Here is a 17673-nt window from a genome sequence, read left to right as displayed (position 1 = left end):
AGCAGAGTGAAGTACTTACTGCACTTGTTGCTCAGGGGAGAGGCCAAGAGGTTGCAGCAAGGATGGCCCCAAGGGCTGAATATCTGATTTGTTACGGACTGATTCACGGACCACTCGTGTGGACTTGAGATTGATCTGCTCAGCCTGACCACCAGAACACTGGACTCCTCAGAGATGTGCACTGCAATGAGAAAGTGGTTTAAACAGATCGCTCTTTCCCAAACCCTCATGGCCTCCCTGCAAAAATGGTATCATCAGGTTCCCTCCTGCTTGTTGATGTATCAAACAACTGACATGTCGTCTGTAAGAACTGCAATCGTTACCAGAGGGAGGCAGTCTTGAAAGGCTTGCGATGAAAGAAGCACTGCCCTCATCTCCAGGACATTTATGTGCAATTTGACTTCTGTCGTGGACCACATGCCTTGGACCATTCTTCCCTGATAATGCCCCCCCAACACAAAAGGGGAGCATCCGTGGCCCCTGTGGCTATAGGTGGAGGGGGAGTAAAGGGTCTGCTGAGATGGAGATGACACTTGCAGATCGGAGTTAGTCTGATGGGTGCTGACAAGGGATGATACAGGATAGATCATTGGACCATTAGGGTCCACTGAAGAACTTAAATGAAGAATCTTACTAATGGTACCAGAAGGATGGCAGCTGACATGGATCCTAGGACCATCAGAAGCAGGCAAGCTGGCAGGTTTGCGGTATCCAGTAACAGTTGTTCCTGCTGTCTCAAATATCTTATTCACTATAGAGGTAGGGCAGCTATCTGTGTTACTGTGTTCAACTGCAGCCCTATCAACTCTATGTCTTGTACAGGGGACATCTTTGACTGTCAAATTCACCATAATTCCCAGGCAATCAAAGAGCTGTAGCAAAACCTAGACGGCCCAAAGTAGTTGATGCCTTGTAGGTGCTGTCAGAAGCCAATCATCTAAGTATGGAATCACCTGGAATCTTTTCAGACGAAGATGGGCTGCAGCCACTGCCATGCATTTTGGTGAACATCTGGGGGAGGTGAGACCAAAGGGCAGTGCTCTGCACTAGTAATGGTTGGCTCCCAGCCGGAAGCGCAGGTGTATCCTGGCGCGCCTGCCTATTTTGATGTGATAGTATGCATCCTGGAGATCTACAAAGCACATCCAATCTTCCTTGCATTGAAATGGCAGTATGGACTGTGCCATAACCATGCAGAACTTCAACTTCTTTACAAATAAGTTCAGACTGCTCAAATCTAAGATCTGTTGGGGGTCCCTTGTTTTCTTTGGCACCCAAAACAAGTGCAAGTTCCACATCCTTGATGTTCAGTTGGGACCTCCTGGATGCCTTTTGTCTAGAAATTTCTGAACCTCTATGATGGCATTCTCCCTCTGGGTGGTACATAGGGGAGCTATCTGCCAGAACTGGGAGGAGAAAGTGAAAAGGGAATATAGTAACCTCTGTAAATTATATTTAACACCCAGTTGTCAATTACATTTGCCCAGGCATCAGGGTGCAAGGATAGTCTGCCCCAACTGCCTCCAGAGTAGGACAGCCGGGCAACTCTTCAGGAGTGCTGGTAGGGCCTGTCGGAGAAAGGTTCTCTACTGCCCTGGTTCTGTAGACCACCCAACCCTGTGAGGCACCACCTACCATTAAATCCTCTTCCTCTGTCTATAGAAGGTTCATCCTGCAATTCAGGGAAAGATCCCTGGGACTTGCAGAATTACATCTTCATCCCACTCTGTTGGTTACTAGAGAAGGTCCATTGTGGGGAAGAAAATTTTATCCCTACGGCAGATAAGGTCTTTCCCTCCTTCACGTTGTGAGTAAGAGTTTCTTTAACTGATGGTCAAAACAAGGAGGAACCAAAGGGGGCATTTATGAATGATGCTTTAAAGGGGTCTGCAAAGCCTCATACAGGCATGTCTCCTAAGGGCTATGCCTGAACCAGCTGGTTGGAGGTTCCTTACACAGTGTCAGAAATTAACCTCATCAAGGAATTAGCAACTGATGACATAGTGGTCAGTTGGAGAACTAACTTCTTGAGGTCCTCCTCCGACAATGACTCTTCCAGAAAGTTGGCGAGTTCCTTGACAAGATATCTCTGGAGATGCATGAAGTGTGCCAAATAATTTAATGCTCGCAGCATAAAGGTATCTGAGACATACACGTGCTTCCCGCGCCTGTCCAAAGTTGAAGACTCTGTTTGAGAGATGAACAGGGCAGCTCTGTTTGGTTAGCTCCTTCTTAGTGTCTACCGACACCACAATGGCATCAACCGGGATGCCTTTACTCCAGTATGGGTGATCACTAGGGGGACAGATATCTGCCTACGTACTTAGGGATAGGCTCCACAGTGTATCCTTCTACGCCCAGCATACGATCAAGTCAATGAGCTCGTCAACCTGTGGGATTACCCAGGACGTAGATGGGCCTGTCCTTAAGGCCTCCAGAAACACTGACTCCTTGGAGAAAAGGGGTTGGGATGACCAGCCACCCTTTTGTTTCAGTATTTCCAAATATCCCCGAAGGAGATGTCATCAGGTGGAGATCGGGGGACCCTTCCCCTTCATCAAAGTCAATGTCTTCTGTCAACGACTTCAAAGGGGAGTCTAAGTGTTTCCTCTTGCACTGTCTCTTCTGATGAACCTCCCCCGCAGGATACTCAGGAGAGGACTTGGAAGACAGGGGAACCCCTTGCTGAGGGTAGGCCTGGAAGCTCTCCTGGATGACTGAAGTACCACTGGAGTGTCCTAATTTGCAACCTTACCAAGGGTACCATAAAAACAGAAGAGGACATATTGCCTTCCACCTTTAGGATATTCATTGTCATGGCTAACTGCAGGACAGCCTGCTAAAAGACGTGAGAAAACCAAAGAACTAAGCACCATAATATTTTCCTGTAGTAGTGACACTCTGCAAGTCTGTGTCTAGGACAGCCCCTTGAAAGCACTGAATATGTGAAAGGATGAGGATGGACTTTTGATGATTTGAAAATATCTTTAATTTAGTGAGCACCCTGACTATGTGAATTTAATACCCTACACACCCCTTTTGGGGTTTTGCTAGAATTAGGTACTCATCCAGACAGGACTAGATGTGAATGTCTATTACTCTGACGGTGGGTATAGACCGAAGGGAAGTATTTCATGAATGGCTAAGAAAAAATGGATAGGCCAAAGGGCAAGGGTGTGAAATGAATGAGCTCTAGCCCTACCACAAACTGCAGGAATTCTTTATGCTCCTTGAAGACAGAAATATCTAAAGCAAGCATCTAACATGTCCAATGTTAATCATGAAAGTGCCAAATAGCATAAGTGAGAGTAGGGAGTCCTGGGTAACAATCTTGAACTTTTTTACCAACAGAAACTTATTCAGCCTGGAAACTGAGATCTATAATGGGTCTCCAGGGTCTACCTTTTCTGGAAACCATAAAAACCCTTATTCTTGCACTGATGTGGGGACCATTTCTACTGCCATCAATGTGAGGATTTCTTTTAAGATGGGTTCTGTCAAGGTCATTTTGTCTAGTGAAATGTGATGCACTAAGGAGGAATAGGGCTGAACTTGATTTTGTACCCCATGATTATGAGTTCCCTCATCTACTGATCTTCGGTCAGCTCAAACCACTGACATATAAAACAAGACAGTTTTCTTCCTAAGTGAAGGACATAAAGGATGGTGAAGAAAGTGGATAATGGAGAGGGAACTCAGAATTGTGATATACCAGCTTGACTAGGCTGGTGGTGGAGACCACTGCATCATCCAGACTGCCTGCTTCAGACACTTCCTCCTTTACACCGGCCTTCCTCAAACACCTTATTTTACTTGACCACTTCGTAAGACACTGATATAGTAGGGCCTCGGATTAGTGGATACATTTCTATTACTGTTCAGAATTAGGAAATGAAAGACATTTCACAGCTTTGGTTTCTTCCGACTGCACCTGAATGTTCAGCAGTGTATGCCATCTGATAAGACAGTCTGAGTCGGGTGTCCTAGTCACTTTTGACAGCGTACTGACTCACTTGCAAAGTGGTCTGCAATACTTTAGAAGATGCTGTTTAAAGTCTACATTGGAGAGCTCCTTAATCTGTTTTATGACGTCTGCAATGCCTTGGTATTAAAGCATGTAGGTTTGGCAATTAAATGCTCTGATGTGTACAGTGGCAGAAGTATAACTCTTTTGAGAGATACAACTATAATGTGCCTTTACCATTTACAAAGACATTACTATTCAATGGTTCCACTTCTTATCCTCTGGTTTTCATCCAGGTAAACAGCAGCAGGATTGGCCATGGGACTTTTGATTTAATATTCAAACCTCCATCTACCCAACAGAAGTGGGGGTTGGCATACTAGTTAGGATGTGATATAAGGTACACTGTCTGATTATCACTCTTGGTCATTGTCTGATTATTGGCTAGGCTTGTAATATTCTGCAGACTGATTGCCTAGTGTTTACCTATAAAGAAGTGAATAGGCTTCCTGGGAACAAATGTCTGGGAATTAGGTTTCAATCAGATGCTCTCAAAGGCTTCCTTAAACAACAGTATAACTGGAGGAATGGTCCCTGGCTTTGGTTAGTCAAAAACCCAGTAAGTCTACATTGCAGTTATGGGAGTTACAAAGTACCACAGACACCATTAAAGTGCTACTGCATTAGATTCATAGAATCCCTGGTAACTTGTATTTTTTTTTTTGGTGGGGGAAAGCCTGAATTTAGACCTTATTATTAATGTTGAAACAAAAAAGAGAGAGAAGCAAGTAAATCTGGGTAGAGCAGTCAAAGTCTCTGATGTCCAAATCAGATATGCTCACTGATAATTCTAACATTCAGAATAGGACAGAAGTTTTCTAGCCCTTTCAAAAGCAAAGGAGGAAAAATCCTAGCTTTGTTCCATAGTAGTAACAGCTTCTACAACCATATCAAGGGTATATAGTCTTAGCTTATCCCAAGAGATCTGCAGAAATGGCTTAGTTCAGTACATCTAGGACACACTGATTCTTGGTGATGGCTCTCCAAACGTGGATAAACCATGAGAACTGGCCTCATTCATTAAGAAAACCCCAAACAACAATGAAGAATGTGACTACCCAATCAGTAGTGTCATCCTTCTGTGTTATCCTGTAAGCATTAGAGGGATACAACATCAAGTAATTCTTCAGTGCCTTCACTGGTCTGTGAGATGGCTTTCTCTTCCTGGGACAGTGTTGGTGGCTAGACCTTGAGGAGATGAAGGAGGCTTAAGGGAATTCAAAGAGGTTCTTGACAGTGGAGAGGCAGCTTGTTTCTTCTTTGAGAGGTCAAATGATCCCTAGAAGGTTAGCAGAACAGAACCTCCTCCATTAAAGTGGCATCCTGGATATAATGCCTGGGCTCTTCTTTAAGAGAGAGAAGAGGCTCAGGCAGAATATCCACATGCTGGAGTACCCTGCCCTAAAAATGGTATTAGCACAGCCAATATTACACAGCAGGCTACATGGAAGTTTCATCTTGATGCTGAAGACAGAGTCTTAACCACTTCTTCCATCATTCCAGACTCAACCAGGGATGAAAAGCTTTCAAGTGTTTGTTCCACTAGGCAAGACTGCAACATGAACAGGCAAGTCAAACATCTGGGATTGCTAAGCCCCAACATGGCACAGAAACAAATTCTCTTGCTCATGCTCACTAAAGTTTGAGAACCCTTGTCAAATGGTAATCCTGGTGAAGGGCTGTGGTCATGGAGTTTTGTACTAGACTAAGGAGATCACACAGAAGCTGGTGTTTGGTCAGACTCCTGCTTCGTTTATTATTAGATTAGAGACAGCATCTTCTTTATTTGGAGCTGCAGAAAGACAATCTGGGTACTTCATAGTTGCACATATGCCATACTTCAAGCTCCATAAAGGAAATTATTAAGATAGCTCCCCCTTTCTTCCCAGATAACCATTAAGGCATTTTTGGTGTGAAACAATAGTAGACTAAAGGCAGTTTAATAAGAAACTTCATGCTTTCTTAAAAGGAATGGTCATTCAGCAGGGAACTTGGGGGTGGAATGAACTTGATTTCCTTAGATGTTCCAGAGGTAGTAGCTTCAGGGTCTTCACACAACTCACAGTAAGCTGAAGTGTGTTCCCAACAACATTCCCCCAAAGTCCAACAAGCCTATGTATGACTATCACACACATCAAATGTACAAGACAAAAAAGACCTCATGTGTGGGGTCTTGTTATTGAAAAATCCTAGAAAAGCACATACAGGTCCAATTAGACAAAACATGTGTCTGATGTCAAAGGCTCTAACTAAGATCTATAACAGGAAAACTAGATGAGACCCTCCACTACCGGTAATACTGAAATGTACTATGCCTAAAGGAGACCAAGAAGCAGCAGCCTTAACCCCAAAAATACCAAAAATGCTACATGCAATGTGAGTGAATAATACACTCCCTGAGATCAGGACTGTGACAGGGATATGGGATTCACCACCTCTGGGAATTTCATCATCTGGTGAAATTAGATGGGTACAAGAACGCACCCTTGCTAGCTGAGAAAAACCTCAAGACATGGACTTACTCACAAAAGAGCTTGACTAAGGCCTGCCTTCTTCTTCTGCAGCCTTCTGATGGCGCGCCAGCACTGAAATGCAGCTGCATGTGAAATATTCCCATTAATACCTTTACAAGGAACTTTCAATCACCACCAGCCTCCTCATAAAAAGGTACGCCAACACTTTCTCCTATCCAGTGTTAACCATTGGATTGGTTAAACCACTGATACTTATGAAACCTCTTCACTTTCTACTTCTATCCCTGGGAATACAAACAATGTCAGAACAAGTTCTTAGCTAGCTATCTGCCATGAAATGGTACAAGGTTTTGCTGCTTAAGGCACTAAAAAAGTAACATTTCCTCAATACAGGTCAGGAATGATATCTCAGTTATACAAGTGGTAGAAGGGAACTGACAGACTCATGAATCAGAAGCACTCTTCTAATGTGGCACATAACACAGAGTGATGGTATAGAGCATGTATTCCACTGAGGGTGGGAGTTTCAGAGAAAAAAAATGCCAGAGTGTGACAAAAAAGGGGACACCAAACAAGGTAGTTCTTTAATGTTAGATACCCTTGTTACAGAAGGACCTTCAGGGGGAAAAAAAGCTACTTACATTTAACACAAACATTATGTTATACATGCCTGTTAAAAATATACTACCTTAGCTAGTTGCCTTCGAGCCTTGAATCCCCTGAATGTTGCCTGGATTTTGATAGCAGATGCTCTGGCAGTCAGGAATTCTTCTCGTATTTTCCGTGTTAGAATGATCTCTCTCCAACGTTTTTGTATGACAACTACTGAAGTGCGAATCTTCAAAAATCTAAAATAAAAATAATACAAGTAGAAACATAAAAGGAGAAATGGTTATTGGGACATACTCCTAACATTGTCTTTAATGAAGTGAAAAACATTTTGTATAGTAGCGACATTTTACCTCTAACTGAAGTGCAATACACATGAGTACAGTAGCCAGAGTTAAACAGGAAGGCTAAATGGCAAAAAAGGTACAACATAATTGTCCACTTGAAATCTGAGAAATTGCTTGTGAACCCTAGCATCCATACACAATCTTTGCTCAAATGAATTGCCTCCTCACCTCCTCAAGTTGGTCTATTTAGCCAAAAATTAAAAACACTAAATAGTGAAATAAAAGTATGACATTTAACATGTTTTTTTGCATATATAGATAAAATGGAAAGTGTGTAGTGAATTCTTATGAAAAAGAAATTAGCAGAAAACTGCAAAGGAGTGGTCATTATCTTTCATAACCTTTGACTAGAAGAAAATAAAAAAATAATATTGAGATGAGAACATGGCTGAGGTTGAAACAGTTTGGAAGCCATACAGGCGGCTGTAAAGCTTGGCTGAACTGTTTTACATGCAGTTTGTCAACAATCAGTAAGTACTTTTGAAGACTGTTAACAGTAAGCATGCAAGATACGGAACAAGCAGCAAAATAATTTGAACAGCTGAGCCATGTTTGATCAGAATGGATAAAAAGGTAAGAAAAAAATTAAAATTGTATGAAGTTGCAGAAGGTTAAGGAAGGGAAAGATTTCAGGGAAAATGTGAAAAAAAACAGTGGTGTGGATCTGAAAGATTTTCTGGGGGGATAGCACTGTGTAACATTTATCTCTGCCATATTCAAAATTCAAACAGTGAGAAAATCTCGACGTATAACAGAAATCTTGAGATGTTACAAAAAGAAGCAAACATTTTGGAAACTGCAGTAACTGGACAGACAATGCAACAGCAGCTGGAGACCTGTATTTGTATAACATGATCATGTAAACTAATAAAGAAGATTATCATTGGTGGATGCAATAAAGGCGTATAAGAAGAAAACAAATTAAACTGCCACTCTGTCTCATTTTGAGTGTGTTCTGTGATGGAAAAATAGTGACCTTTGAAAAGGTGGAGCAGAAGGATAAAGACAGTTATTATTCTCAAAACTGTAAAACAATTGAATGTATGTATTCTGTGCTCCTTGCGAGTCTGTTAAAGCTGAAAATGGTTAACAGACAAGCCCTCCTTCTCAGTCAAGAAACAGAACATAAAACTAAATAAAACAAGCAAACATAAAACAAGTAGAAGGAAAGATCCAACATAAATAAGAACAGACATTTTGTTCGTACATGGGATTCCAGAACCAGATGACTGCAAATGCATTAGGTAATAACAGGAATATATGTGAAGCAGGAACCAGCACCAGATAATCCACAGCAAACTATTTTTTAGCACTTTCGTCGGCCATAAGCCATTGACTTCATCAGAAAATCAAGATACATTGCACACAGTGCTTAAGTAATAACTCCCCATCACTTGTTCACTAATACATTTCCCCATAGGTTATTTTAAAACATGTAATTTAAAACCATTTAATCTACCATAAATGTACTTCTCATAAATACTTATCTAACACAATTATTATTACAATCACATACATTAATTCCTACCATAATATAACCATAATGAAAAAGTCAATAAGTTAATAAATAAATAAATGAATGAAATAATACATAAATATAATAGATCTGTCTCCACTTCTGATGTGTGTGTGTGTGTGTGTGTGTGTGTGTGTGTATATATATATATATATATATATATATATATATACATATACACACACACATACACACACACATATATGAATTAATTAATTAATTATGAATCGCACTTTACATATGAAATTCAGACCTTAGTTTCAGTAAACTTGATATAGACACGGTCTCATTCAGACCTGGTGCCACTGTTTCATTGCACCTAAGCTGCCATATTAGCTCTCTGTACTCCAAAAACATTTCTTTTGGCCCCCACCCCACCATCTTTGTTGACTATTTGCTCCAAACTTACAAATTTAAAGGAATGGCCACTGAATTCACTAATATGCCTGGCTAGGACATTATTCAAGTTACCTCTACGTACATCATAAAAGTGCTGATAACTACTTTTATTCAGAGCATTTTTTTGTTTTTCCTATATAAAATTGTCTACATTCCTGACAGATTGCTATATATACCAGGCATTTACTGAGACAATTTAATTTATGTCTCAGCTTCACTTCACCATAACCCATAATGTGGAATGCTATCACTATCCATAATGTGAATACATTGTGGATACCGACCACATTTTTTCATCCAACCTATGCTCTTACTAGGAATACCCCTTACCAAAATATTCTTTATGCTGGAATTCCTTTTATATATTGCTACTGGTTTTTGACCAACTTTTTCTCTATGTTCGAGTTCATTGGTCAAAATACCCCAATTGTTGTTGATCACTTCTTTGATATCGTAAAATACAGGACTAAAAGTTAATGTCATGGCCCCCATAAAGGCATCTCCTTTTGTTACTACATTATTTGTATTCATTAATCTATCTGTATGACTGCTGAGGTCATTTACATTAACCCCTAACAATGGAATAAAGTGTCCAACTATTTTATTAACAACTTCCTTCAATATGGGATCAATAAATCCACTGGGGTACCCTCTTCTTAATAACATATCCCTAAGTTTCTCAACTTCCTCAATGAAGACTTCCACTTCACTAACCATTCTGGCTAACCTCACTCCTTGCCCCTTCACTAAAGATCTTTTTTGATGTAAAGGGTAATAACTGTCAAAATGCAGGAGAGTGTTTGAATAAGTGGGTTTTCTATACAAAGTTGAACTAAAACATGTTTTGTATTTATCAATCCTTATAGAGATGTCCAAAAAATGAATGGCATCTATGGCAGTCTCCATGGTAAATGATAAAAAAGTAGTACTTGCATTCAAATATTCAAAAAATCTGTCAAGTAATTCCTGTGTACCATCCTAAAAAATCAAAATGTCATCCAAGAAATGTCCATAAAATCTACAATACTTAACTCACTGTTAAATACATTAATTATTTCCCATTGGGTCAACACAATGTTGGCAAACAGGGGGCACGTCACCCCCATTGCTACTCCAGTTTTTTGCTTAAAAAATTGATTTTCAAACACAATAAAGTTGTTTTTCAAAATAAGGTCCATCAGTGTTCTGAACATTAATATTCTTGGATGACTTAAAGTATTTGAACATAGAAAATCATAAAACCACATAATATCAATGTCATGGGGAATTACAGTGAAAAGATCTTTGATGTCTATGGTTACACAAAAATCAAGTTGTCACTGTATAGATTGCTGTTAATCTTACTTAAAAAATCTCATGAATCCTTTAGTACATGCTGTTGTTTATCTAAGACATGCTTTAAGTGAAAGTCAACAAATTCTGCCAGATTAAATGTTTTTGATGCTTACACCTTTGGGACCGTGTGAAATAGTCTCAGGATCAGCAGCAGGATTTTTGAATAGAAATTTGTGGGAGTCAGGAACCCTGTAATATCTGTCTGGCTTACTAGGAGCCTGAGGTAGGGAATCGGGAGCCATGCTTGATTCCGAAAACACATCATCAACAATGTCTAATAAAGGAGGTATTGCCAAAGGCCTATGCTGAGGAAGAAGGAAATCCCTAAGCCTCTTTTTTGATTCAGAGAAATCCTGACTCTCCCAATGAAAATGTTCCCTTAAAGTATGCAAGATTTCTCCAAAATAATAATCCTCAGGAGGAGATGCAGATGGCATGGATACTTCTGCATCAGAATCCTCATAGGGTGGAATAGAAAATTCCTGATCAGAAGAAATGGAAACCTGATCTGAAGATTCATAATCAGTGTCTTGCCTAGGCCTCTTAGCATGAAGGGGTTGGGAACTCCTGATCAAGGTAATTAAGTCCTCAGCCATTTTGATCATCTGTTTTTTAGGCATAGGGGCCCGAGCACGTGGGCTCATGCGTCGGTTTTTTAGACTTAGATGTTTTTAATCTTGTTTTTGAAGCTGGCATCGGTTTTATATAAAAATGTTGAGGCCTGAAAACACCCTCAGTAGCCAGTGCCTGCTCAGCAGCTCCAGACCCATCCAAGGGAGAGACATCTGCGGGTTCAATACTCTGAGAATCTCGCGGCATACCGGACTCTGCATGGGTCTCTTTAGAGGCCTACGGATCAAAAGTAACGGGTATCAGGGGCTGCAAAAGCGCCTCACTGAGTACCGGCAACTAGTTTCGGAGAAGCTTCGTCGTCGGTTTTGGACCTCGACAGTCTGTCTCTATTTCTTTGTATTTTTTGTGAACTCCTGTAGTCGGATTGCTAACAGACAACATTTCAGGGTAATTAAATCTGGATCCAAAATATTTTGAAGCAAAAATATACTGATGCTTAATAGTGCATTGGTTAAATCTAGCACAAAATCGACAGCAAGGCATGTTATGACCTGGGCCTAGGCAAGGAATACAGTACAAATGAAAATCCTTATGAGGTATTTGCTTCCCACAAGTAATACAAATATGAACTTTTACTGACATCAGTAAGGAGCAAGAAAAAGTTTCCCCAACGGGGTACTTGGCTTTAGTTGAAGACTTTGGTTCTGAAACTCAAATGCGAAAATTTCAGGAGTTGTCCGACCGGCACTTGCGAACTGCTTCTGCTTCGGGCAGCATGCGGCAAGAAAGACTGAATAAAATGGCGTCGGCTGCATGTTTTACACCCCTGACGACCTGACGTCATGGAAGAGGAGACAGCAACCGAAGCAGGACTCAAGACTTTGTTATTCAGGCCGACTGAGGGCAACCTGCCAGCAGATTACCCAAATGTAATGACTGCAACAGTGAAACACAAACATAAAAAAATGCTCTGAATAAACGTATTTATCAGCACTTTTATGATATACGTAGAGGTAACTTGAATAATGCCCTAGCCAGGCATATTAGTGAATTCAGTGGCCATTCCTTTAAATTTGCAGGTTTGGAGCAAAGAGTCAACAAAGATGGTAGGAGGGGGCCAAAAGAGATGTTTTGGGAGTACAGAGAGTTAATATTGCAGCTTAGGTGCAACGCAACAGTTGCACCAGGTCTGAATGAGACCGTGTCTATATCAAGTTTACTGAAACTAAGGTCTGAATTTCATATGTAAAGTGCAATTCATAATTAATTAATTTATTTATATACATCAGAAGTGGAGACAGATCTATTATATTTATGTAATATTTCATTAAATTTATTTATTAACTTATTTACTTTTTCATTTTGGTTATATTATGGTAGGAATTAATGTATGTGATTTTAATAACAATTGTGGTAGATAAGTATTTATGAGAAGTACATTTATGGTAGATTAAATGGTTTTATATTACATGTTTTAAAATAACCTATGGGGAAATGTATTAGTGAACAAGTGATGGGGTGGTTATTACTTAAGCACTGTGTGCAATGTATCTTGATTTTCTGATGAAGTCAATGGCTTATGGCCGACAAAAGCACTAAAAAATAGTTTGCTGTGATTTATCTGGTTCTGGTTCCTGCTTCACATCTATTTATTAGTTTTGAAGTTCGCTCTTTTGTGTTAACAGGAATATCTTTTTCAAACTATGAAGCACTTGAAAAGTTTATCCAGGGAAATTATGTACAGGGAAAGTTAATTCAGTATATTGGGCTAGTGAATGCTTCTTGTAAAAATTGATGGTGAGCCCTGCAGTAGAAAGATAAATATCCGCACTTGTAAGTAATTAAACTTCTGGTGGATAGCAGAAATGAAAATCTGGAAACTCAAATAAAGTAACTTTGAACTGTTCAAAGCAATAGCTTTGAAAGTGTTATACAATATTTTGGAATCCAACTTCAACATAGTTGAATACTGCTATATATGGTGATGTTTAACTATATAACTTTTGAGCTTATTCAAAAAATGGTTTACAGATTAGTTTAGCAACAATAACTTCAAATAAACAGAAGGGGATTTACTAAATATCATCTCTTCTTCCTACATCTGCAGTACGGAAGTGAAGCATATTGGTATTTGCATGCAGCAAATAATGTTAACATATTATTCTCACTAGGGGTAATATATAATTACTGGCACCAAATTGGACAGATTAATTCAAGCACCAAAAGTTACACTGGCTAGGCTTAAAATGGCCTATGAGGGCAGCTAGCCTAATAATTTCTTGTGAGGTAGGGTCATATCTTTACATATAATGCTACTGTTTCACAAAGAACAGATTTTCTACCCTTTCATTAATAATAAACAAAGTGCATGGAGCACCATGATTATGATAAAAAATGGTTAAATACTACTACAGAGTGAGACCTAGCTTTAACAAGGCTTACAGGATTGTTAAGAACCCCCAGGGCACTATTAACAGAGTCTGGACTAAAAGCAGACAGCACTGACCAGAAAACAGGAGCAGCACTGCATGAAAAAACTTCATTTCAACTGCCGTTTCTGCTTGCTGTCTGCTTAAGCACACCCGGCATTTTGGTTATAGTGGCTTCACTTACACATGGAATAGGTACTAAGTCAACTTCTACTCCACTGCTTCACTAGCTTTCAAAACTGGTTATAGAGCATCACATTTTTTTTTTACTTTTTCCCCAGTCTAATGTTTCACTAACTAGTAGTACTATTAGTACATGTAAAAGATAAATCTCCATCCAATACAAAGAACTATGATCAGATCCTTGATCAAAATAAAAAATTGTGTTCTCAACATGGATGCCACGATTGATCTCACAGGACACATGATAATTGTGAAAGAGCACATATGGTTGTGCATTTGCTTACATGTGGGCCTGCATTTCTAAAATCCAGCAAACCTGTTAGCCACCAGATTCTAAGATAAGCAGTGCCTGTATCCTTGGATGCTTTATCCCAGTGTAGCTGTCAAGAGTTCATTGCTCACAAAGCCCCTTCATAAGTTGTGGAAGAAAAATAGTATAATCTTGAGATTGCACTAATCAATGGTGAGAAAATGACAAGCTGAGTCTGAGCCTGTATCAAAGAAGGACTTACTCCCAAGCATGGTATTAGTTTGCCTGTAATCTGATTACATCACATTATTTTCATGGTGCACATGGTCACACTTTGCCAGTACCACAATGGGTACTTCTCAAGAGCTGCCATTTTCTTGCAGCATGGTACAGCAAGAGCTTCTTCATCCTGAATATTAAGGAGGTAAGGCTGAAACAACAGCAATTATGGCAATGCTTGACAATATGATCCTCAGCCAAGCAGTAAAGATAATGATGGTGGAGACCAAAGCTTATGATTTGGAAGCAACACATTCTGATGGCTTAAGGGGTTTAGACATCAAATGCAAGAGCTTTTCCATTCCACAACGAAAAGTAATGTTGAGAACCAAAGCGACTGAGCATAAGAAAACAACAGGATCGCATTTTAGGCATTTTCTTCTTATGAACAACATGAAATCATGATGTGCACTGGTAGATGGACTGCAGAAGCTTCAGAGAAGAAAAAAAAGATACACTGGCAGAGAAGAAAGTAATATCCCCAACACACACCCACAGAGGAGTATCATTATTATATCCTCTCTGTTTTAAATGTGACGACCAAAGTTAGAATGAGATACTCAAGATAATGTTCTACTTGGCGGGCAGGCATGAGACTTTTGATCATGAGAAAGGCAGAATGGCACTATCAAGATACACTAACAAAGGTGGTTGCACTGCATGCATCTTTTCTGAACCTCTCAGTTGTAATATAACGATGTCTTGCAAACACAGGGAAGATGGCAGTTTGCAAAAAGTCACATAGATAGACTATGCACCAAGAGGATAAGATACGACTGATAACTTACCCTCTGACTCACTCATAATGGTCTGGTATCAGCATGGAATAGTCTGACAAGCCCTCCTTGTTTTGAACCTTAAAAAAGCCATAATGTTAAGAGCAGGGAGGTAGTGCTCAGGTGTCTTCCTTTATCATCTGTGGGTGTCCAGGTAGAAGTATTGTTAGTTGTGGGACTCTGTTGTGCGTCTCACCAGCAAAACACTGATACTGCCCGTGTGGGTCTAAGCAGATGTGATAGATGCGGGAACACTTGGAAGATTTCAGTGACTTACATTCAGACTTTTGCAAGATGAATGTTAATATAAAAATCCAAATTGTGAAGGCAGCAAAAGAGAAATGAGTGTCTCTTTGTTAAGCATACCTTTCTTACCCAGTAAGTGATGCTACGGCATTCCTCTGTATGAGACTATTGGAATAACAAAAAAAAATGTTGCCAGACTGAGGAGAGCATTAAATGGAATTCCAACAATTACCCAGTATAGAAAGCTTATGAATTCATACCTCAAGAATTTAAGAATACTACCACATGGGAAGGATAGAGTTTGGGGACGGCTGTATTCAAGGCATAAGCAGCAATGGAAAAATGGCAGAAGAGTGCTTACTAGCAGGCACTAGGACTAAGCTCAGGACACATCTCAGGTGATGCCAGGCCATGAGAGGCTTGTGAGGGGTCTTGCACTGTAATCAAATCATGATCCCTAAAGATGCATATCTGTGCTTAAAAGGACACAGCCCATCAGCTGTCAAAGCATGTATGTCCAATAACTCAAGTGTCCTTGTGAGCACATGTGACATAGGAGAGATATAGAACAGCCTCCTCAACGCTGATTGCTGAGCCTTCCTTAACTCAGGGGAAAGATGACAGGAGCAAACTCCTGAGCCACAGTCCAATCACTGAATATGGTAGTGATGCTGCTCTGGAGTATGGTTTGGTAGTCCAGAACCCAAGATTGAGCTATAGCGCTCATTATCTCTGGACTGCATCTCCTGCCTCCCTCAACACTGTGAGCTAAATAAAGGGTTCAAGTTCAGTTTCAATTCCTTATTTGCTGAAAGACGGCATACATTACACAAGAGGACCAAAGGCCACTGCAGGAACAGTCCTTGATGGAGACAATTTGGGCAGTACCTTGCCAGTGGATCTCTTACTTTCTCCCTAGAGTCCGACTCTGGCTCGTGATCATGTCAGGGACTCCTCTGCTAATCCCAATTCTCTCTTTCAGGCCACCTTCCAAAGAATTGCATCCTGTGAAAAGAAAGTTTATCCTGCAGCTTCTCATCTCTACCTATTGGGTAGCGTGGGTGAACTAGTGATACCTATGACAGCTGATACCGAAGTTCACCTCTCAAAGGTTACACAGGATTTTTAGCTTCCATTTCAGTTGTAACATGGAAGGGTTAAACAACCCATATGTGTTCCTACATAAACATAGAACCTGACAGCAGCTACAAATAGGTGCTGAAATCGCCTGACTACATGCAGTAAATGGAGCAAATACTGACCTACAGTGACAGCTTTTTCTTGCAAATATTTGTTTCTTTGAATACCGGTAGAAACCAGATACAGATGTGGACAGTGCTAAACAGTACACGGTGTACACAGTAGTGACAAATTCTTTTTCTGCTGTGGGGTGGCTATGAATGACAGAGGTAAGTTCAAACATTACTGTGGCCATTATTTCTTTCACTTTCTTGGCAATCACACATCGGAGTTAATTGCTAGAAGTGGGTATATAATTTGAGGAGGGGCAGGACAGTCTATATACAACAAATGGCACTTTTATAATCTTGAAGAAGTGATTGTTAATATGGCTTGCTGAGGGTGGGAAAGGTATAATTATGTTAAAATACATCATTGTAGCCAGTCATTTTATTTTTAATACAATCTATCAGAAGGATATATAGAATATGAGGCTATCTTTTTGTGGGATAAGGGATAAAGGCTGCATATGAAAGCACTGGACAAATAAATGATCGCTGAAAAAGCTACTCAATGAGGAATCGTGTACATCTGCAAAGCAACAAGCTGATAACACATTACTGATATGAAAACAAAGGGCAATTATGGGATCACTGTGAAACAATCATTGATATGGCATGCTGGGGCAGTGTACATGTGTTTGAGAACAACTTCACTGCTGTCAGTATATGCATCAGAGAGCAACAGGTTGAATTACATAAATGTGGCAATTATATCTTTCATTTTTCTGCTGAATGAGGCATCAGAAGAGAGCAGAGAAAGTGTTGTGAGAGGAGCTGAAGCTAATGTTTACTGTATTTTAGAAGTATAATGAAAAGACAACCCATGTTTTGGCTTTCAAATATCTACTTTACTATAAATTCATAGTATTTATAAAGCAAATATCTTTTGATTTAGTTCACAACAAGCATGCACATTTTTACATTTTCTTATGGGGTGAATATGATTTTTTTTTTATAATGCAGGAACTAAAACCACTACTGTGGTTTCCTTA

General features: G+C 39.9%; 1 protein-coding gene across 1 annotated transcript in view; it reads right to left on the bottom strand.

The window, feature by feature from the left end:
• ASPM (assembly factor for spindle microtubules) overlaps positions 1 to 17673 on the bottom strand; it is a 2279206-nt gene that overhangs the window by 620033 nt on the left and 1641500 nt on the right. Inside the window, exon 22 of the mRNA XM_044080257.1 lies at positions 7187 to 7346. Within this exon, the coding sequence (XP_043936192.1) occupies positions 7187 to 7346 (160 nt within the window). The remainder of the gene's footprint in view (positions 1 to 7186; positions 7347 to 17673) is intronic.

This window comes from Protopterus annectens, chromosome 8.part0 (assembly GCF_019279795.1).
Source record: "Protopterus annectens isolate FY-2018-M chromosome 8.part0, PAN1.0, whole genome shotgun sequence".
Taxonomy (NCBI): domain Eukaryota; kingdom Metazoa; phylum Chordata; order Ceratodontiformes; family Protopteridae; genus Protopterus; species Protopterus annectens.
This window is presented reverse-complemented; position numbering and strand designations above follow the sequence as displayed.